Source organism: Diachasma alloeum, unplaced genomic scaffold (genome assembly GCF_001412515.2).
Source record: "Diachasma alloeum isolate Michigan unplaced genomic scaffold, Dall2.0 Dall_scaffold_00185, whole genome shotgun sequence".
Taxonomy (NCBI): domain Eukaryota; kingdom Metazoa; phylum Arthropoda; class Insecta; order Hymenoptera; family Braconidae; genus Diachasma; species Diachasma alloeum.
In genome coordinates this window covers 992,571-1,013,817 of record NW_021680351.1, presented here as the reverse complement: position 1 = coordinate 1,013,817, position 21,247 = coordinate 992,571, and the positions used below count along the sequence as shown (strand labels likewise).

General features: G+C 40.5%; 4 protein-coding genes across 4 annotated transcripts; all 4 read right to left on the bottom strand.

The window, feature by feature from the left end:
- Positions 1-754: 754 nt before the first annotated feature.
- On the bottom strand, positions 755-2,724 carry LOC107048087 (chymotrypsin-1). The gene is made up of 4 exons (XM_015271066.2): positions 2,416-2,724; positions 1,998-2,314; positions 1,478-1,735; positions 755-1,385 (listed from the first exon to the last, which is right to left on the bottom strand). Exons 1-4 carry the CDS (start codon positions 2,468-2,470, stop codon positions 1,239-1,241), a joined length of 777 nt encoding a protein of 258 aa, XP_015126552.1. The 5' UTR covers positions 2,471-2,724; the 3' UTR covers positions 755-1,238.
- Positions 2,725-4,001: 1,277 nt separating this feature from the next.
- On the bottom strand, positions 4,002-13,167 carry LOC107048010 (transmembrane protease serine 9). The gene is made up of 10 exons (XM_029126771.1): positions 12,737-13,167; positions 11,659-11,978; positions 10,422-10,685; positions 10,118-10,259; positions 7,695-7,760; positions 7,278-7,612; positions 6,491-6,740; positions 4,727-5,058; positions 4,325-4,576; positions 4,002-4,253 (listed from the first exon to the last, which is right to left on the bottom strand). Exons 1-10 carry the CDS (start codon positions 12,786-12,788, stop codon positions 4,107-4,109), a joined length of 2,160 nt encoding a protein of 719 aa, XP_028982604.1. The 5' UTR covers positions 12,789-13,167; the 3' UTR covers positions 4,002-4,106.
- A 3,351-nt stretch (positions 13,168-16,518) lies between these two features.
- LOC107048009 (chymotrypsin-1-like) lies at positions 16,519-18,495 on the bottom strand. The gene is made up of 4 exons (XM_015270957.1): positions 18,453-18,495; positions 17,739-18,052; positions 17,404-17,661; positions 16,519-16,665 (listed from the first exon to the last, which is right to left on the bottom strand). Exons 1-4 carry the CDS (start codon positions 18,493-18,495, stop codon positions 16,519-16,521), a joined length of 762 nt encoding a protein of 253 aa, XP_015126443.1.
- A 500-nt stretch (positions 18,496-18,995) lies between these two features.
- On the bottom strand, positions 18,996-20,647 carry LOC107048007 (chymotrypsin-1). Its single transcript, XM_015270956.1, has 4 exons — positions 20,605-20,647; positions 20,185-20,498; positions 19,217-19,474; positions 18,996-19,145 (listed from the first exon to the last, which is right to left on the bottom strand). The coding sequence occupies exons 1-4, from the start codon at positions 20,645-20,647 to the stop codon at positions 18,996-18,998; spliced, it is 765 nt and encodes a 254-aa protein (XP_015126442.1).
- Positions 20,648-21,247: the final 600 nt, after the last annotated feature.

The window sequence follows — 21,247 nt, the reverse complement described above, 5'->3', positions numbered from 1 at the left end:
TCTCGGAAACTACCTGACCGATTGAGCGGAAATTGCGCCCAAAAATACTCCAAAGTAATCCAAATTATGCGACGAAATTCCTGATTTTTAGCTTTAACTTTAGTCCTTTTTCTGTGAAGATTTCCAAGCATTTTTCGAAAAACGCAGACACACCGGAACATAAATTCACTCATTTTCTAAAAACATTATATATTCACGTTTCATGACATTCTACGTCGCTTCCAGGCGAAAGCGAAAAAAGCTTCATCATATTGATTGTCAATAATTGTCATCTAACTTTCTCCCCTTACCGTGAACAATCATCGATAAAGTAGCCAGGAGAATGTACACCGACATCTCGATAACTCAAAAATTTTCATTAAATATAATTTTCGTCTGAAGCCAACCGATTTTGCGACTCAACTGTGCGAATAGACGTCCGACGGAATCGGAGAACCGACGAGTACTGATACCCAGTGACAAATGATCTTTCTTCATTTCTGGGGAACAGTCAACACGGGAATGGATACGATGGAGATGAGTAATTTATTACTACACAGTTAAAATCTATAATAACCGAACACGAATTGATGATGTTTTTCCACATATGGAAGGCCATCGTTCGCATCGAGTTGTACACAATTTGTCTTCCAAGATTATTGGGGATTCCCCACACGTATGCGTGCGCTGTTTGCTTTTGTCACTTCAACCTTATTTCTTTATGACGGTGTGTTATTAACAAAGGGACAAAAAATACAAAAGGTAAGTTCAAGCATTCAAGGTCATAACAACGGCTTCATTAAATTTTTATTGTTTTTTCTCATCAACTCAGAATATTAAATAGCACTCATAGCAGAGCTGATGAAATCAAGATGACTGAAAACTCTCGTATCGCTCCCACATAGTGAGTCGTCAATAATTTACGACTTGAACGATAATTAGAAAGTTCCATTTGCAGATATTGATCACAACTGGTGCTTTCCCTTGACTTTGAATAATGGCATACGCCGGGAATGTTTATCTCATGTGATGGCTTTCCTCGAATTCTTCCACGCTTCGAATGCCACCCCAGAAGCACGAGTTTTCATATCCAACAAAATATAAAGTATAATTCATCATAATTAACATAAACAATTGATGGTCTGACGGTAAGGATCAATTAACGGGCTCATTAGCATTTACTTCATGATCATAACTGAATTAAGTAACTCATAATCAGAGGTACAAGGCACGCTTGAACTCCAGAACCAATATTATAATTAGTTATTTCGTACGACTTGGTTGATCCACGGTACGTATTCGTAAACCCGTGTGTAGACATCTGGGTATCCTTTGCCGCAAGGTACGACGAAGGAAGCGACACCGATGACTGTGCCGTTATAGGTCAGAGGACCACCACTGTCACCCTGGAATTGAATGAACGAATATTCTGACCGATGAGTCGATCTGGGCGTGAGCTATTCCCTTTCGCCCCATCCTGATCTACCTGAATACTTACAACACAGATGCCAGTTCCTGCAGCACCCGCAGCACAGATCTGTCCAGACTGAATGCCAGACCCCAAGACCCTCCGGCACTGTTGTAGACTAAGGACGCCCATCGGAAGTTTCTGGAGATATCGCAGCGACTTGCTCTTGTTTCCTAGATATATTCCTGCACCCCAACCGCTAGCCACGACACGAGCACCAGCGGGTGTGTCGCTGGTTGGTAGTCTGATTGGTTGTTGGTAATCGTCGAAGATGATGGCTTTCGCCAGCTACAAACACTCCGCAAATGAATGTTGAAACCAATTGATGGATAGGTCTTTTTTTTGTTTAATCGTTATTTTACATCGCTTCGACCCGGTTGGAGTATGCTGCGATGATGGTGAAGACTTTAAATGGTTAAATCTCACCATTCTATCCGGCCGGGTTTTGAATTCGGAACCTTTTGCATGTGAGGCAACGAACTTACCCACTGCGCCAAGCCACCGGGCATGGATAGATCTCACTGAAAAATTTCGATATCTCATCACTTACCGTCAACACTGCGATGTCGTTCCTCCAGCTATCCTCGGGTGCATATCTGCCGTGATAGATGATTCGTGAAACTGGAAATACATTATTAGCATTTCGACTGTGAAAATCAAGGACACCCGTGACAACTTCTATTCCGCGGACCCCTACACCATTATCACCGACAACACAATGCGCCGCAGTCAGGATGTGCGTAGCATCGATGATACTACCTCCGCAGAAGTGCTCTCGGTTTATCTGAAGGGACACCTGATGCGGAAACTCTCCGGTCAAGGCATTCCGTCCATTGACAATTTTGCTGGGTGGCTTGGCATATCCAACTGAAGACAATTACGCAGCAATGGTTTACACTTCTATTATCCCATCTCCCGATGATCATGACTACAGCAAAATGATTTAGATGATTGTTTAGTAAGCTCACCGGACATGCAAATGGCCAGAGACAGTGTCAGCAATTGAATTCTTCTGGATTCCATCGTCAACTCCAATGCGAATAGAAGTCTTCCGGACAGATGGTAATGCTGACTGCATCAGCCGTTCTCTAATCTTATATACACCTCGCCACTCTTTTCATTGTTCAAGTCTGAATTGTTCATCAAGCTCATCATTTATGATACATTATTTTCAGTGACGCTTGAGTCATTAGAAAATTTTCATTTCCTACAAGCTGACAATTGTAAGCGAACACCGGAGACAATCGGTCATCTGGTGCACTGTTCAGGTGATCGTGAAACAGCTTTTCTTTTGTTGGTCTCAGCCAAACCTCAAATTTATGCTGGAAATTTACGAGTGGATGCTTCATCAATTGTTGCACGGAGAGGAAAGTTGCATATAACTACCTGTTGTTTATGCATATTTGTTCAAATAATTTCGGACTGTACTATCGCTATTTCTAGCAGTCTTAATGGACCTGTAAAAAAGAGCGGGATAAGATCGTTCATTGAAAACAATTTATTGGAAACAATGGATGAGAGGAAAGTATCATTGCTATTTATTGTTGGTTGTTGGTTCTGAATTACGGCCGCACATCTGTAATTGAAAGATGACGACATTGAATGTTTGAAATGAATTGAATTGTCTGCAAATATCTTTGACATTTTATACCGACTGGAAGCCGACAAATAGACGAATAATCATTTGCAGGTGGTTTTTGTTCAACCGAGTGAGGTCTTATTGACCCAACCCATTCTTCTCATCAATTTTCGGGACGTGGTGCCATGAAAATTAATGAGAAACAACGGAGGTCGTATTGATCAAATGAATTTAAGACGTCACTGAGTTTACTGCGAATTCTTCGAAATATTATTCTTCTAACGCTGCGGTAAACCCATTCAAAAAGAAATAATATCCTGCCTTTGTGGGAAGTTAAGAATCATCGATAAATATACGATAAACTATTATTGACAAGTCAAATAAAAACCATCGGTTCAATGAAGAGTGGAAGATTGGCTCGGTATATAAAGTCTATGAATTATCCAGATAGAAATCATCGTAATGGAGTTCAAACGGATCAAAATCTTGACTACGTTCCTAGCAGTCTGCATTTCCGGTCAGTTACAGTAGTAGATATTATAGTACAGGCGCAAGAGGGGGGTTCAGGAGGACGAAGCCCCCCCCCCCCTCCCCCCTGTCGAAGAAAAACCAAATTATCACTGAACGAAAAATAATAATGTTTTAAACCCCATAATCAATTTTATTTGACCGAAAAAGAACTCTCTTCTACAATTCAGTAGCGAAGTGGAAAACGATTCAAGTCGACTTATCTCCTAGTTGAGTTTTTGAGGAATATTTCCGAATCTAAGGGAGATAGCAAAATAGCAAGTCTTTCAACATCTCTGTCGGTTGCATGCGGTGTTTCAACAAAAAATAGTGAAAATTGATTCTGTATTTATTCGACCCCCCTGATGCCAATGAAACCCTCGGAGGCAGCAGAAAAGACGAAAAAAAAATTTTCATTTTCACTGGGTCAAGGGTCAGATCTTGGATTTTCTCACAGGGAAAGTCGACTTTCACTAAAATCGAATTTTTTCGTCTGTCACAGACTACTTCTCATATATTGAACGATCGTACATGATTGAGCACAAAGTTTCAGATGTCACATAAACCTTATAATCAGTGGTATTTCACGGCCCATTCGATCCATTCCTTGTAAAATACGACACTGGTGAAGACATCTGGAGCTCTTTTGATGCATCCGGCGCCCCATGAAACGACACCTATGAGTTCGTTGTTGTGAACCAAAGGACCACCGCTATCACCCTGAAATTGAACAGCGCATGATGACAAATTCGCACTACCAAGTCCGAACGATTGCAATTTAAAGTACTCACATAGCAGACTGCCGACCCCGAAGGACCTAACGCACAGACATGCCCTTCATCGACTTGCTGAGGATGCGCTGTTTTGCAGTCGTCTAGGCTGACAAGCTTCATTCTCAGTTTTTGTAGCCAGATCGGACTCGTCTCCCCATTGTGATCTGATACCCCCCACCCACTGGCGATGACGGATGCACCAATAGGTGGATTACGACTTGGCAGCGTAACCGGCCGCCGATGACGATTGAAACGAATGGGTCTCGCCAACTGTAATAGAACAGAACACTTTCTTTGCACTATTATGACTTGATCACTCTTCCTCGTCAAACTTAAAAAACTCGATGAGGCTGATAGAAACCGGGACAGTGGCTAGGGCATTTACAGAACACGATCAACGGAAATTCATGTTTCTTTCACCTTTAGAACAGCAATATCAGCAAAATGTGCCGCACTCCGAGATATCGCGGGATTCCAATCCTGATGAACAACAATTTCGGAAACAGCGTAAACATTGTCATCCTTTCGCGCATTGAAATCAACAACACCTGCGATGACTTCGATGTCCTCAGCTCGAGTCACTGTGCTGCCATGAGAAAAACAGTGCGCCGCAGTCAAGATGTGAGTAGCATCGAGGATGCTTCCTCCACACCAATGTTGGTCGAACTTTCGCAGCTCCACCTGATACGGACACTCGCCAAGCGAGGCATATTGCCCCTTGATTATCCTCGCTGGGGGCTTTGCACGTCCACCTGAGGACAATCAGTCTGCACATCAGCCCAGATTCTTCGTAAATTACCAGAGTCTAGTCGAGAAATCCTGTAGCTTACCCAAAATGGTGACAGCCAGACACAGCATCAGAGATTGAATTCTTCTAAGTTCCATTTTCAGTCGCGATCTAGGGCTTTCAGGACCAAAGCCAATGACGTCGATAGCGGCCTGCTTCTTCTTGTATTATTTCTGACTCAAGATGTTTTCCACAACCACTCGTTGTTGAATCATTCCACTTTTGTGTGGACCAATTATACTGTCAAAAATCACTGATGCTTTATGTCGATGGTCTTGTCGTTGTCTTCCGCACCCCCACAGTCTGGGTTCTGAATTTATAAGTGAATTGTATTCGTCGGTCCTTGAACGCAATTTGCTGAGATTAGCAAAAGAACACATGAGCATTACAGCTGTGTGAATAAAATATCGTTTCCATCAACATTGCGTGCACATGCTCAATGCTCAGAAGGTCAAATGATAACCATTCATCATGAATTATCATCCGACGTTGACTTCATGTCAATTTGAAGGGAGAGAAAGCTGTCAAAAACATGTCTCACGTATTAATTTGACATGTGGCATATATTAAGTTCTGAATAATCATAAATGTAATCCACAATACAGTAAATTGATTATCAAAATCGCTTGGCCCATTCCATCCATCAACGGAAGAATTATCACGGGAGGACCGCCTTTATCATCCTGTAATTGGATGATACATGGTTAAATATTCATCAACTGCTTGGCTACTCACAAAACAGACTGCTCTATTCTCCTGGCGACCTCATGCATCTATTATCACTCACACCAGAATAAATTTAACTGCAGTCTTCAGAAGTGACAATGGATATTGTAATTACTTGCAATACGTTTATACAATATTTTCTTCCACTGTTCCATTATTCGTTCCATTATAAGAAATTTAAGTTCAGGTGGGATAGATGATTAATGTCCCTACCCCATCCTCTTGGCAACGGAAAAATTTGGGGGAAAAAATATCAGTGAACCAAGTGAGTACAATAGCTACTCACAAACTATCATGTACAGTCGAAGTTATCTAGCCTTCTTTGCTGCAGAGGTAATTCAAGAATGAAGAATTCACCTTATCTAATATTTACCAAAAACAGTTGATCATGAAATATTGATGAATGATTCATTTATTCATTTATCTAATGAACAAAAAGGCGCAATATTCTTATCATTGTGAGTTCAGAGCCCAGTGGATCCAGTTAAGATAGTCATAGACACTAGTGAAGACCTGGGGTCGTCCGTCGCCGCAACGGATCAGCCAGGAGACAATTCCGACAACTCGATTGCCGTCAACCAGAGGGCCACCACTATCGCCCTGCCGTCGAAAAGTACTTGGTGAACAGTTCTGGTCAATGTCACCAGAAAACAAACTTACGTTACATATACCATGACCACGGGGGGTTACAGCGCAGAGTTGTCCGACGTTGACTTGATAGGGTAGAGCAATTTGGCACGCAGCAAGACTGATGGTCTCCATGCGTAGCTTTTGAAGCCATGTGACACTTTTAGCACCTTTTGTGTCGAAATATGATGTCCCCCAACCGCTCACCATGACCCGTGTACGAGGAGGTGTGGGGCTGCTTGGCAGGCTGATGGGCCAGCGAAGATTACGGTCTAGAGGCATCGCTTCTTTCAACTGCAAAGGGCAATCGAATTCATTTCGGAATTGACCAAGATGAGCGAGGACCAATCTCTTATATAAAAAGGAGATATCACACGTTTGTACCGACATGTCTGAAAGAAAACGCGCATGCGTGATGATGACGATGCTGATTTTGTTGATAATATTGATGATCTTAACCCCTCGCGCACGGGGCCTTTCTGTCAATAAATTCTGATGCATGAAAAATTATAAAACGCATAAAAAATTGAAGCTACACACAGTTTTGGAACTATCCAGTTTTGAACAGAATCATGCGTTTTTGCTCGTTTACTCGTAAACGGAGAGGCACTTTTCAAAAATTCATTTTGACTTTCAAAAGTCTCTCATCTGGAACCAGCTGATTTAAACGAAGTGTCAGTCAACAGTCAATAGAGCTTGCTTAGGAGATCAAAACAAGCCTGTGCAGGAGCTTCTGTCTCCACAGAGTTTGATGTTCATGATCTTCGTAACCTTGAAGGTCACGACGAATAATATCGGTCACCCTAAAAGATATCAGAATAGTGTCCTTACCCTCAAAACAGCAATATCAGCGAGCCAAGCGACATTGTTACGTTCATGTGGTGTGTAATAGTCGTTAGCAATGACTCGAGAAACTGCGAATACGTTATCCGGTCGTAGGTCCTCCGAATAGATGGTGCCGGTGACAACTTGAAGGGCGGAAGGATTATCAGCAACTTTCTCATCGGAAACGAAACAGTGCGCTGCCGTCAAAATGTGAGTGGCATCCAGAATGCTACCTCCACACCAGTGTCGATTGAACTTTCGGATTGACACTTGATACGGAAACTCACCGGGTTTGGCGTTTTGACCGCCGACAATTTTCGTTGCGCCTCTTGCATATACAACTGGGAGTGATTGTTGGATGGCAATATTATTGTATATTGTTCAATGAGGAATAATAATTTCCATCACTTTTTCGTATCTCACCGGACATGCAGGCAGCCAGCGTCAACAACTGGAGGCCCGCAAGTTCCCTCATGATTCTGGTGGTACCTGTTCCAATAAACCATCATTTTTATACCTTGACTCTCTTCAAGCGGATGTTTACACCAATTGCAGCCTGCCTTATCATTTTTCAACGCTCGCAAACCTATTTTGCTACCAAAGGATGTCTGTTCTAGGCTAAAGAAAGACCAAAAAGCTACACGGAGAGAAATGGCCAGTAAAAATTACGGACCTCACAGTTCACTCACCGATTACGGAATCGACTCAGAAAATTTAAGTGACGGTATCGTAATTTTTCACAGGAGATTCGGGTTAAAAATTACGGAACGCTGTGGAAAAACGCCGTGATTTTAGGTAAAAATTACGTGACAGCTCCGGAAAATTTCTTACAACCACATTGCGCCGTGGAATTACGGAAAAGATACGTAATTTTTATTGAATGCTTCTCTCCGTGTACATTTTTGGTTCGAGAAATTTGAATTTTACTCCAATAATGAACGAACCATAATGAATTTCACTATAAAGTGAAAATAAGAGGCTTTAATCAACTCTACAAAATGCGATAAACCCCAAAATTATTATATTTTAATGAAGTTTGACATGAGAAAAGTGGAAGTACAAAATTGGGAGGCGATAACTGACTCCCTTCACACGTAAACAAATGCCCTTGATATAAATAGTTCAAAAATTCTGGTTTAACCCACCTGTGACGATGTTACAATTATTTCTCTCAGAAGGATCTGCAAACTCGATACCGAATGATGTGAATTCAACGCAATGTGAACGCAATAAATGAGAATCTGGGGGCTATTCGTCCAACTGTACATGTCGAGATCACTAGGAAAGAAATTTAACGAAGCGTGACTCTACAGAAAAGAAAAATTAATTTTATGTGCATGTAATCAGATTTTTTTATGCATCTGGTTGGATGCACGCTCCCCTCGCCGACCTCCATATCTTTAATCTGACCCCTGTGACCCTTAACCTGGCCCTCATGGCCCTTAATCTAATCTTCGATATCCTTATCACGCTTATTCGGACCCCTGTGGCCCTTATGAATCTGATTCTCATTTTCTGATTCTGATTTTTTTCCATCTCTGTTACTGAAAAAACCAAATGATGAGGGGTCGAGTATTCTTTGGGGTCAAACAGTCTTGAAGGTCAAACGGGAGAGACGGTTGGAGGGTCAAATTTTCTTGAGGACTAAATGGGAGAGACGAGGGCAGTTGATCGCTTCGTCTGTCTCTCTCTCTCTCATTTGATCCCCAAGACTATTTGACCCCTAAAGAACGGAATTTGTGCAATTCCACTTCACCCGATGTTTTACCATACACCTTCCTGCTCTAAGTTCTTAACAATTATCAAGATTTTAATCATTGCTTTCACACAATTTGAGGTTCTCCACATTGATTTCAATAATTTGAATTCTCACAAAAAAACTATTAATTGAACTTAATGCGAGGCAAATGTAGAGTAAATATTCAGATAACTTTTTTTCCATCTGTCTTACTCAAAAAAATGATGAAGTGTCAAATGGGAGAGATAAGTGGAGTGATCACTTCGCCACTCTCTTCAGTTTGACCCTCTTGACCCCTCGCATAGTTATCCCATTTGAACTTTAAAAATTTGACTCATCTGATCACTTCGCGCGTCTCTCCCGTTTGACCCTCATGACTCATTGCCCTTGAACAATGAAATTGGCGGCCATTTCACTTTACCCCGCCTTCCCCTACAATATATCTTAAAATGAAGCTCTAAACTACTTGAATCATTGCTTCTTTTTGGATGCAGATTGAATTTTTACCTTCCAAATAATAATATCATGCTTGGGAGGGTTTCGCTGGAAGCCAATGTAAGAAATGAGTTCAGTAGACATGAATATATTGGATGCGTTTCGAAATTCTCGATCGTTGGTGCCCGTGATGATTCTGGTGCACTGATAGAATGATTCATTTATCAAGGCGAACATAAAAGATGATTACGATAGCTATATTGGTTGATTTGATGTTTATAATGATTGTTAAAAGTTTCGAATTTTTCATGAATTTCTCTGAAAGTAGCTCTTTGACAGTTTTTAATAGAATAAATTTTTTCTATTAACATTTTATCGAAGGGCTGAGGGGGCAGATAGAACCGTAAAAAAGACAATAATGGTGTTAAAAATAAATTAGTTGAAAAAAATGTCATTCAAACTAATAAAATAAAATAAACAATGAATGGTACATGACATAAGGAAATGATGTGCGCAATAACCATTCGGAAGCATTTTGCTGATTTATTAGTCAATAAAACGAACATGGAAACAGTATTTGAGCAAGAGCATTTAGTTCCACAGATCGAAAAGAATACATAAGGCTTATCTAAAGAGAAATCAAAACCATTCAGAGGAAACAGTGATTATTGGCGTGTCAAGACGTCGTTGATCCACGGTATATAATTGAAAACACGTGTGAAGAAATCGGCGTTTGGGGAGGCGCATCCACCCTTTACGAAGGAACTGACGCCGATAATTTCACCTTTGTAGATGAGAGGACCCCCACTGTCGCCCTGAAATTATCGAGCAAAATACGACGAACAATTCCATCGGTAAATAACAGTCATGAAGATTATAAAAAATAATTGTAGAGAAATTGAATAGCAAAACTTGGTGAATTCGTTAGAAAATTCTATTGGATCTGTATCTGGAAATCTAATATTGAGGATACGTACGAAACATATTCCTGATCCTGTGGGACGCACAGCGCACAATTGGCCAGGACTAATTCGATCGTCATTAAGGCTTTTGCATTCGTCCAAGCTGAGAGCCATCATCCGAAGTTGTTGCAAATATCGTGGACAGGGGCCAGGCAGCCCAGCAAAATTTGTCCATGTAGCTCCCCAGCCGCTGGCTGTGGCCTGTGCACCGGACGGAGTGTCCCCGCGTGGCAAGCGAATTGGTTTTTGCAGCGCATTGAAAGTAATGGGTCGAGCCAACTGCAAAATTCAATTTAAAATCATCGGTTTCACGATTCACAGAAGAAGAAAGACGTCGATCTGGTTTAACAAAACAACAGATCGAACAAAGTATTTTTTTTCTTATTAAATATTTTCTTTTATTGAAGCCCGGGGAGATTATCTTGCGAACGCGATCTCGATTGTTTTTCCATCTTCCTAATGTGAAATATATTGACATTTCCATTGGATTTGATCTAAAAATTATGATTGTATAATCAAAAAAAGTAGAAAAAAAACTGAACATTTTCGAAGAGTGTTTTCAATAAAGATTAACCCTGTATTGGTCACCCTATACGGGTCTTTAATTGCAATTGACTGGCTAACCGGAAAAATTGAAAAAAAATTGACTTTGTCAATTAAAGGCCTAAAAAATTACAGTAGTTTTTAGAACAACATATTTCCCAAAATTCCTGAAGAAAACAAATTATTTCGGACAGATGAATTATTTTTTCCCGCGTTAAATGAAGTTGCCCATTACGCGACGTTGCCGGAAACTCGCTAAACGTACCCGGGCAGTGTAGAGTGAATTCGGCAACGCTGAAGCCTAAATAACGCGGCGGCGAATCCCCGCGGAGGTGACCAAGTCGCAGGGTCGCGTTTAGTGACCAGATTATTGACTACTGTGACAAATGACGACCTAACAGCCATTAGATTTGATGATTAGACGAAATTATCAATTTGCAATTTTCTCCCTATTGGGTTTATTTCCCAGTATTAGTCAAAAACGCTCTTTAAAAATGTTCAGCTTGTTTTTACCATTTTCTTGATGGACAATTATAATTTTTGTAGACTCCAGGGCTGCGTAAAACTGAATGTCAATTGGAGATCATTTCAGATTATCAAAATAAAAGAACAACCGAGATCACGTTGGAAAGATGATCCACTCAGGCCTTAACTTCGGTTATGTATTCTACCAGGGATTGAGCAACCTTAATTAATGTACCATATTCACCTTCAAAATAGCGATATCATTAGTCAGGGCTCTTGGATTGTAAGATTCATGCGGAATGATCGCAGCGACTGCGAATGTGTTTGATTGCTTGGCGGCTAGGTGATCTACAACGCCTGCGACGACTTGGAGTTCTTGAGGTCGAAAAACCTGGAGAGACTCATCGATAACGCAATGCGCCGCAGTCAGTACGTGAGTGGCGTCGATGATGCTTCCTCCGCAGAAGTGGGATTTTCTCTGCTGCAGTGAGACCTGATGCGGAAATTGCCCGGGCCAGGCAGTCTGGCCGTTCACTATTTTTTCGTTATTCTGGGTATTTCCAGCTGAGAACAATTACCGAATATTAATCTGGACTCTCTTGGGTTGATAGCAGCCGAAATACTGTGGCGGATATGCAATTAATGCGCTCGTGAGGCGAAGAGTGCGGCAATCAATCCGGAAGAGAGTAGTAAGTCTTGATGAATGGTCAATTTTCACGATGAGTTTGAAAATTCAAGCTTTCATTGAACAATCAATTGAACAAGCTTCTTGAATTTTCAAGATGAATGAGAAATTTAGTCTACGTTTTCATATGAAATTGAATTCAAACTCACAACATTGAAAATTCAGATGACATTGTGACGGAAATTTCAAGAAATTTCCAGCAGTGTAATCGTTCAAATTTGAGTTTTCAATGTCTTGTGTTAGGGTCACTAAATATGGCCTGAAAAGTCCGATAATGCGATTTTTAAATATATGTATTTGGTCTTTTTCCTTCATTTTTTTCGCAGAGGGGATCAATCGAATTTCATGATTTTTTTCATAAATGTAAACTTTAATAAGCTCCATTCATTGACACCGACTAAAAATCAATTGTTCATACAAAATCGAACAGAATGGAATGATGCACCAAAATTTTGATGACATTTCAGTTGATGACAGTACTATGACATGAAAAAATAGAAGAAGAGAACAGTGAAAGAAGAATTAAAAAAGAAAAAAACCATTTGGCAGCAGATTGTTAATTCATTAGGAACAATAACTATAGTCATTCATAAAAAAATGCTATTATCCACTTGTTTGCGGACGTATGGTTGCTCACCAGTAATGCACACTGCCAAGTACAGCATCAACTGAGTTCCCTTGCATCCCATAGTTTCTGGATAATTAATGAGCCACTGTCCTTATGGCCTGTCGGGAAAACTAACGCTTCATGCTTTCGTTCTCTCTTATATACATTTCAAAGTCGGCAATGTCCGGCTTTCTTCGACATGACCAATAGCCCTCTAATCTTTGCATACAACAAATCTTGGGTATGTTTCATTTCCCGCGATTCACGGGAAAACTACTCAGCAGATTCCAATGGGAGTCTTCACTGTTTACCAGTGGATTCGCGACAATTCTGGGATATCTAACAAATTCGAGGAAGGACTCGGGTCTGCATGCTCTCCTCGCCAACCTCCATGTCCTTAATCTGACCCCTGTGACCCTGAACCTGGCCCTCATGGCCCTTAATCTAGCCTTCGTTATCACGCTTATTCGTACCCTTATTCGCCCTCGATGGACGGAGGTCCGCTTGGTAGTTTGGCTGGTTGTCGGAAACGGTTGAAGGGAATGGGTCCGTCCAACTGAGAGATTCAGTTATATCAATCACACAAGTGAATAATCATTCAAGTAATCGATTGCGAGACAGAGAGAAACAGTAGCGAAAAAGAAAAGTAGAGCTAAATTCAGGGAATTTTTTTTCCATCTCTGTTACTGAAAAAACCAAATGATGAGGGGTCGAGTGTTCTTTGGGGTCAAACAGTCCTGAAGGTCAAACGGGAGAGACGGTTGGAGGGTCAAATTTTCTTGAGGACTAAATGGGAGAGACGAGGGCAGTTGATCGCTTCGTCTGTCTCTCTCTCTCTCATTTGATCCCCAAGACTATTTGACCCCTAAAGAACGGAATTTGTGCAATTCCACTTCACCCTATGTTTCACCATGCACCTTCCTCCTCTAAGTTCTTAACAATTATCAAGGTTTAATCATTGCTTTCACACAATTTGAGGTTTTTCACATTGATTTCAATAATTTGAATTCTCACAAAAAAACTATTAATTGAATTTAATGCGAGGCAAATGTAGAGGAAATATTCAGATAACTTAAAAAAATGATGAAGTGTCAAATGGGAGAGATAAGTGGAGTGATCACTTCGCCACTCTCTTCAGTTTGACCCTCTTGACCCCTCACCTAGTTACCCCATTTGAACTTTAAAAAAATTTGACTCATCTGATCACTTCGCGCGTCTCTCCCGTTTGACCCTCAAGACTCATTGCCCTTAAACAATGAAAATGGTGGCCATTTCACTTTACCCCGCCTTCCCCTACAATATATCTTAAAATGAAGCTCTGGACTACTTGAATCATTGCTTCTTTTTGGATGCAGATTGAATTTTTACCTTCAAAATCAGAAGATCATGGTGGAGAGGGTTTCCCAGGGTGGGGGTGTGCACAAAGACTCCCTCAAGGTTGAATATATTGGATGCGTTTCGAAATTCTCGATCGTTGGTGCCCGTGATGATTCTGGTGTTCCAAAGGTCACTTACCTCGACTGTCGTATCCTCAACATAGCAATGCGCTGCAGTCAAGATGTGAAACTCACTGATAATAGTTCCTCCACATAAATGCTGGCTATTAATCTGCAAGGACACAGCCCAGGGAAACTCCCCTGGTTCTGCATCCACGCCGTCGATGATCTCCGTCGGAGATCTGTCATTTTGGACTGTAAATAGCAAGAAACTTGCATGAAGTTTTTGCCATTTTCCAGACTCAAGTCAAAGTCATGACCCAAAAGTTGGTCTCGAAACTCACTGTTGTTCAATCACCGAAACTATTTTTCCGTCACGGCGAGCGCAAAGTACACATTTCCCTCCCGCTTCGCCTACATCATGAATGAAGTGACGATGAAACAGTAATTTGGGCGATGTCTTATAGCTTATACGTGCCCAAGCGCAGACTACTAGGCACAGTATCAGTTCAATTCTACCGAGTTCCATTGTTGGTTCTAATAGCCCGCTTGATGCAAGTCTTCAGAACTGCTGATGACGACTGTTTCTGTAATCTCTAAATTTAATAATTATCCCAAAAAACGGGAACATCAACTTCAATTCAACGAATTTGACCCTTTTTTCATGAAAATGCCTGTGAAATCAGCAGCGAAGCGGGAAACCGATTTAAGTCGATCTGTACTATTGGTCAGTTTTCAATGAATATCTCGGAATCTAAGGGGGATTGGAAAACTTTTGTTATAACCTTTTTTGGAGAGTGAATTTAGAGCTACGAAAAACGTAATGACAAAAATTTGGCTATTTCTCTTAGGTTCGGAGATATGCCTCAAAAACTCAGCTGAGAGTTGAGTCGACTTGGACCGTTTTACCGCTTCGCTGCTGAAATTACATCAGCACAAGAAAAATTCTTCTAGGATCTTTACTTGGAATTTCGACGTGATACTGAAGGCGTCAGACGAAGTTGAATATTGAGAATTCGTGGAATCACTGGCCCCGAGTCTTCGAAAGTGCAAGTGTTTATTACGCGGAGTTCAGTGTAAATCTCTGGTATGTCAGGCCGCACGTGAGATATTTGCGGATTCCTACATTGCTATTGTTTTTTAATCCACAGTGACATCACCCATATTTTTACATTCCACAACTGTAGGGGAGACCGGGGTTAAGCGGGGGGGTAGCTAAGACAAAAAGGTGCACGGAGAGAAATATTCAATAAAAATCACGTTATTCCGTTATTCGTCAAATCAATTTTGTTTTCCAAATATCGTGATAACGAGCAGCACTTGTCACCGAGATAATTGGAGGAGTAAATGGCATTACCCATTTTTTCCCAACAAGCCATTCTTTTCCTCAATTTCCTTTTTTTTCCTAGAAATTGAAATTTTCGAATTTATTCATTAGATTTGTCTTGCTCATCTCAGTTTTACAAAGTGAAATCCTGGTACTTCCAATTGATTGTTTTTATTCTCTTGCGTCAGTTGCACAGAAAAAATGTTTCCATCAGGACATGATAATTTTCGTAGCAGTAATTGCTCTCCTGCGACATTACACATTCGTTCTACAGGGAATTATATGAGCCTCTACCAATTCAAAAACTTGGTAAATTCGTTAGAAAATTCTGTTGGAATTCTATAGAAATTCTATTGGGATTCTTGGATAGGTCCTTAAAATTCTAGGAAATTTTCGGTAAAATTCTATTTGCTTTTTGCGCTGATTCTGTAAGATATTTGATAGAAAAAAATTGATAGATTTTTATATTCACGTTGAATACATGATTTTTCGGCAGAGCTAATTTTTTCTCTCACTCTATCCTTTTTTGACTCAAAAATCAAACAAAAAAACCTGGAAAATTTGAGCCGCGAAATTTCTGTGGAAAATATCTCATTTGAATAAATTTAATAGAAAAATCTAATTCCGTTAACTTTTTCCTACAGAAAATTTTCCACTGAACATTTCAATTGAAAAAACGTAGAAAATTCTTGTAGCGAATTCGCTTGTTTTTTCTACAAGAATTGGTCGCACTTATTCATAATTTTACTGAGGAATCACGTAATGTTTGAAAACAAAATAATATCTCCAATTATCTTACATTGTGAATTTCTATCGAAATTTTATTGAAACCTATTAGTTTTCCTCCATTTCCATTAAAACCTTCTACGACTTTTCTGTTTTATCTTTGCGTTGTTTTCAATAAGAACGTTCAATAAAAACTTTTTTATAGAAAAAATTAACAGAATGCGATTTTTCCCAGCCTAAAAGGAATTAAGACCCCGAAATTCACAAAAAAAATTAGTATGCCAATATCTTTTTCAAATAATTTATTAAATTACAAAATTCCATCAATTATCAACGATTATCCTAGCGATCCAATCTTTATGAGAATATACTCTAGTGTAAACATCCGGATATCCAACAGCGCAAGGCATCACCCAGGAAGCAATGCCAACGATTTGGCCATTGTAGATGAGGCCACTACCGCTGTCGCCCTGAAAAATCCACAAGAATTAATTAAGCCGCTCCCCAACCGTAAACGGCAGTCTCACAGAAAAGACCAATGGGAAATTAATTTCTTCACAATACAGTCAATTTTTGTTTATAAATTGGCAAATTGCTCCGAATGGATGTTCTCTGACGACTTTCTGAGGCTGAAATTCCTTATCTTGACACAAAAAAATTAAAATTTTGGACACGAAGGGAAAACATCAATAAAAATTACCAGAAAAAAAGTAAAAATTACGTTTCAAAACTTAATCCGCGAGCGAAGTAAAATTCAATAAAAAGTGTGAGTCGACACGAAAATTGTACGAATCGCCACGTAAGGTCTACGATCTGTTCCGTAAAAATTAGTCACTCGTCTGATGACTCACCGCTGTGGGGAGAACACGTCGTTCCGTAATTTTTTCCCAACGATTGAGAAATTTTACGGAACGGAACGTAGAAATGACTCACCAGCTTCATAAAAATTGTTGAACGTTCAAGAAGGCACAATAAGTCTACAAGTGTCTGTAAGATTTTCCTTCTTCGGGAAAAATTACGTGACAATTTGGCACTTTATTCGGTGATAAGCCTGAGACTTCCCTGAATTTTCCTGAACATTCCCATAAAAATCGCCGGAAAACGATTCCCCACCGCGAATTACGTGAATCGTTCCGTAATTTTTACTGAATATTTCCCTCGACGAATCCAATGTTCCCATTGAGAAGCAAAAGCCAAAAAGAACTTACAGAGCAGACGCCTTTTCCATAACCACCATAAGCACAAAGCTGATCACGGTAGATGACACTTTGATGGTCCCTCATACAACGGCTATTGCTGACGATCTTCTTCTCCATCTTCATCAACGTGACTGGATAGGTCTTCATCGCGGCAGGCCAATTAGTGTGTCCCCAGCCACTGACCGTAACCTCATCACCGATGGACACATCTTTCTCAGGCAATGCTATCGGTTTTTGGCGGTCATTGAATTCGATTGGTTCTTCCAACTGAAACATTACGAATAGACCAAATGACGAGGCTATCAACAGCAGACGAATCCGACTAATCTGCGACGATGCCGTACCGTGACGATTGCAATATCGTATCTATAGGGCTCCACCTGTCTGTATTTCTTGTGTGGATGGAGACTCTTCACCTTGTGGGTCTTGGGGAACCATTGACGGGCGTTGTTACTACCTATTAAAACTCTCATTCCTTTGAATAAGCGTCCGTCCTCCTCCTGAACACAATGGGCTGCTGTGAGAATATGACGATCATCAATGATGCTACCACCGCAGACATGAGTGTAATCCATGCGAAGCGAAACTTGCCACGGGAATTCACCAGTGTCAGCTGCGTCACCACCTTTGATTGCACTCGGAGGTTTCGCAAAGATGCCTTTAACAAATTTAACAACCTGAATGTCAACAATTCCACCCAGAAAGGAGATCAGACTAATAGAATGATTCATTTATTCCAAACGAGATTCGTTAACTATCAACGAATGATAGAGTTGAACATGACTGATCAAGTAGAGTTGATCAATCTCCCTTAGATTCGCAAGTATTCATCAAAAACTCAGCTGGGGGATAAATCAACTTGAACCGTTTCACCACTTCGCTACTTCAAATTTATATTAAATAACAAAAATCCTTTTTGTAATAATTTGTACATTTTCACCAAATTGCTTAAGACCTGAGTTGCCATACAGCGATCTTAAATGAACCAATAAAAAAACAATTTAACAAATCATTATCGGTGCTCTAACGATATTTGGTACAGGTGATGATCAACTCACATGGCACACAAGCGATCACGATAGCGACGAGAAGTCTCTCCATTCTTCAGGATTATCTAGATCCTCTTTCGTTATGAATGATCTCTTCATTTTGTAATCACCTTTTATATCATCTGCCGCAATCGGAAATAAACCAGGCAAAGCGTCAAGTTTAGGTGACCTTCGTCGTTTGTATTTGCGAAATATTTCACAATTCCATTCATCCGGCCTTCTCCTCGCTTGCTTATCAACCCCGATAACTTCGCATCAAAATTCGGCACACAAATGATAATGATCATTTGCATCACAACCGGATGAGTACTCGGAAAACAACTTTCGGATGCTTATATTTTTCAGTGACGCTTATTTGACCGACGTGTGGTATCACTTCAGCTGATGATTCCCTTTTCCACCGAGGAATCTCAGACCTGAAGGACAATTTTCTACGAATTCCATTCACTTGTATTTCCCTCGCGACAACCAATGACTGAACGTTCATGAATTTGGTCAAATCATAATGCTTTATTGTATCATTTTATGGATTAGCCACTCAATTACAAAACTTCATGGATCATCAGCGATTTTCTGCGCGATCCACGCTCTATAGGAGTAGACTCTGGTGTAGACGTCTGGATATCCGACACCACAAGGTCTCACCCAGGAAGCGATGCCAACGATTTTGCCGTTGACGACGAGACCGCTACCGCTATCGCCCTGGAAACAATTCGAGACCGTCAAGTCTTGCGTCATCACAAAAAAGAGATTCTCTGGAATCATGAACTTACGTGGCAAACCCCTTGTCCGTTTCGAGAAAAGGCGCAAAGATGCTCAGGGTGGATCATGCTGCGGTGTTGCTGATTGCAGCTAGCGTTGCTGACAACCTTCTTCTTCATCTTCATCAGCTGTGCTGGACTGCCGGACTGCCGAGAGGGGTAGTCGGTGACACCCCAGCCGCTGATAGTACCTTCCTCGCCAACATCCGCGTCTCTCGTAGGTAAATCTATCACCCGTTGAAGTCTATTGAATTCAATTGGCGTCGTCAACTGAAACATTGCGAATAGAAACGACAAAATTATCTCTCAACTCACTGATCACTGCTTATGAACCATCTAATTTTCCCACCATATCATGCACGGGAATTCCTGATTTGACTAGATAAAAAATGTCTTGTTATAATCAACGAGTTTCTTGTCGAATGTTCCATAAAAATTTGAAGTGTATTGTTAATAGTTCTAAGCTACCACATCTGTACACAGTTCACATGGTCTTAGGTTTATAACCGAAAATATGTATGCAAATTGAACTGTAATTGTTCAGAATAGCTTTTTTTTTATTTTTTATTTTACATCGCTTCGACCCGGTTAGGGTATGCTGCGATGATGATCAAGGCGTTAAATGGTTAGATTCTCACCATTCTACCCGGCCAGGTTTTGAACTCGGAACCTTTCGCATGAAAAAAATGCATAAATAAAAAAAAATAAAAAAAAACACTGGGGAATGACTGCGAAATAAAAATATGTTAAAATAATGCAAGTTGTATGGATGGAATACTTGGCCGTATAGCTTTCTGGATTGCTTGATCTTAGTGGTGCTTTCCGTCATGACAGCTTTGCCAAATTTTATCGATTAATGGTTTCATTTTTATATTGTATGTAGACTGTAGTTTGATCCTGCAATTGGCCTTGTGCTGTTGGATCTTTATGAAATAAAATGAAACCACTGATTACTACAATTTCTTCTCAAGCTACCGTACCGTGATGACAGCTATGTCGTATCGGTAAGGCGCCTTTCCTATGTACTTCTCATGTGCTTGAATACGCTTAACCCTGAAGATGTTTGATGATCGTTGATCCTTATTGTTGGTGCCCACCAGGATCGTTAGACCAGTCTCTGAGTGCAAATTCCTGGTCAGGACGCAGTGAGCTGCTGTGAGAATGTGACTTTTGTCGATAATGCTTCCTCCGCACAGGTGTCTGCCAAATTTTTGGAGAGAAGCTTGCCAGGGGAATTCACCCTCGGCAGCCAAATCGCCGCCCTTTATCGCTCTCGGCGGTTTGGCGAGGGCACCTTCAGCACATGATATTGTTAAATTGAGACACTTTCGTAGTTAAATAAAATGTTTATTAAAAGATTGGGACGAAACGAGTGATGTCCGGAGTCATCAGGAACCTACCTGATGTGCAGGCCATCAGGATCAAGATCAGAAGCTTTGCCATCGTGAGATTTTGGTCAGATAGTCGTTTGTGATGTTCTGCATTTCGTGTTCTTCTTTTATATCGCTCGCAATATTTTTAAATGATGAAGAAACATTGCGGTTTTCATTAAGCTTTGTTATTCATCTTCAGGGAAAGCATCAGCATTTCCGTTTATCAGTGATCTTGGTACACTTAAATGCATCAAGTTGTTTTGACAACGGTTTCCTGGATCAATGCGTTGTTTTGGTTATCAATTGCCAATAATATTTACGTGCTTCGCAGGTGATTATACTTGGACCAATATTTTTTCCCATTGTCGAGCTCTACGTCACCCCTGGCTCAAACCCCAGCAGTTCCGTAATTTTTTTTTCAAGTTGGCAATTTGTGTAGTGACCAGTCTTCCATGAATATCTCGAAATGTAAGGGAGATATCAAATTTATCGTCATAACCCTTTTTGTAGCCCTTAATTAACTCCACAAAAAAGGTTATTACGAAAATTTCGTAGTTTTCCTCAGATTCGGAGATATTCCCCGGAAACTTGGCTAAGGGTTAAGTTGACTGAAACTGTTTTGCTGCTTCACTACTGAATTAAATGAGGGCCATAGAGAAATTGATTGTTG

What these genes read in the sequence shown, in the direction of transcription:
- LOC107048007 (XM_015270956.1), bottom strand. Translation starts at nt 20,647, where the DNA reads ATGGCAAAGCTTCTGATCTTGATCCTGATGGCCTGCACATCAG. An exon ending in ACGACATAGCTGTCATCACG is followed by an intron (nt 19,475 to 20,184) that starts GTACGGTAGCTT and finishes GCAATGTTTCAG; the next exon opens with TTGACGACGCCAATTGAATT. An exon ending in ACGGACAAGGGGTTTGCCAC is followed by an intron (nt 19,146 to 19,216) that starts GTAAGTTCATGA and finishes AATTGTTTCCAG; the next exon opens with GGCGATAGCGGTAGCGGTCT.
- LOC107048010 (XM_029126771.1), bottom strand. Translation starts at nt 12,788, where the DNA reads ATGGGATGCAAGGGAACTCAGTTGATGCTGTACTTGGCAGTGTGCATT. An exon ending in CTTGGCAGTGTGCATTACTG is followed by an intron (nt 11,979 to 12,736) that starts GTGAGCAACCAT and finishes AATTGTTCTCAG; the next exon opens with CTGGAAATACCCAGAATAAC. An exon ending in CTGATATTGCTGTTCTAAAG is followed by an intron (nt 4,577 to 4,726) that starts GTGAAAGAAACA and finishes GTTCTATTACAG; the next exon opens with TTGGCGAGACCCATTCGTTT.
- LOC107048087 (XM_015271066.2), bottom strand. Translation starts at nt 2,470, where the DNA reads ATGGAATCCAGAAGAATTCAATTGCTGACACTGTCTCTGGCCATTTGC. An exon ending in TCTGGCCATTTGCATGTCCG is followed by an intron (nt 2,315 to 2,415) that starts GTGAGCTTACTA and finishes AATTGTCTTCAG; the next exon opens with TTGGATATGCCAAGCCACCC. An exon ending in ACGACATCGCAGTGTTGACG is followed by an intron (nt 1,736 to 1,997) that starts GTAAGTGATGAG and finishes GAGTGTTTGTAG; the next exon opens with CTGGCGAAAGCCATCATCTT.
- LOC107048009 (XM_015270957.1), bottom strand. Translation starts at nt 18,495, where the DNA reads ATGGAGAGACTTCTCGTCGCTATCGTGATCGCTTGTGTGCCAT. An exon ending in CGTGATCGCTTGTGTGCCAT is followed by an intron (nt 18,053 to 18,452) that starts GTGAGTTGATCA and finishes AATTTGTTAAAG; the next exon opens with GCATCTTTGCGAAACCTCCG. An exon ending in ATGGAAAAGGCGTCTGCTCT is followed by an intron (nt 16,666 to 17,403) that starts GTAAGTTCTTTT and finishes TGGATTTTTCAG; the next exon opens with GGCGACAGCGGTAGTGGCCT.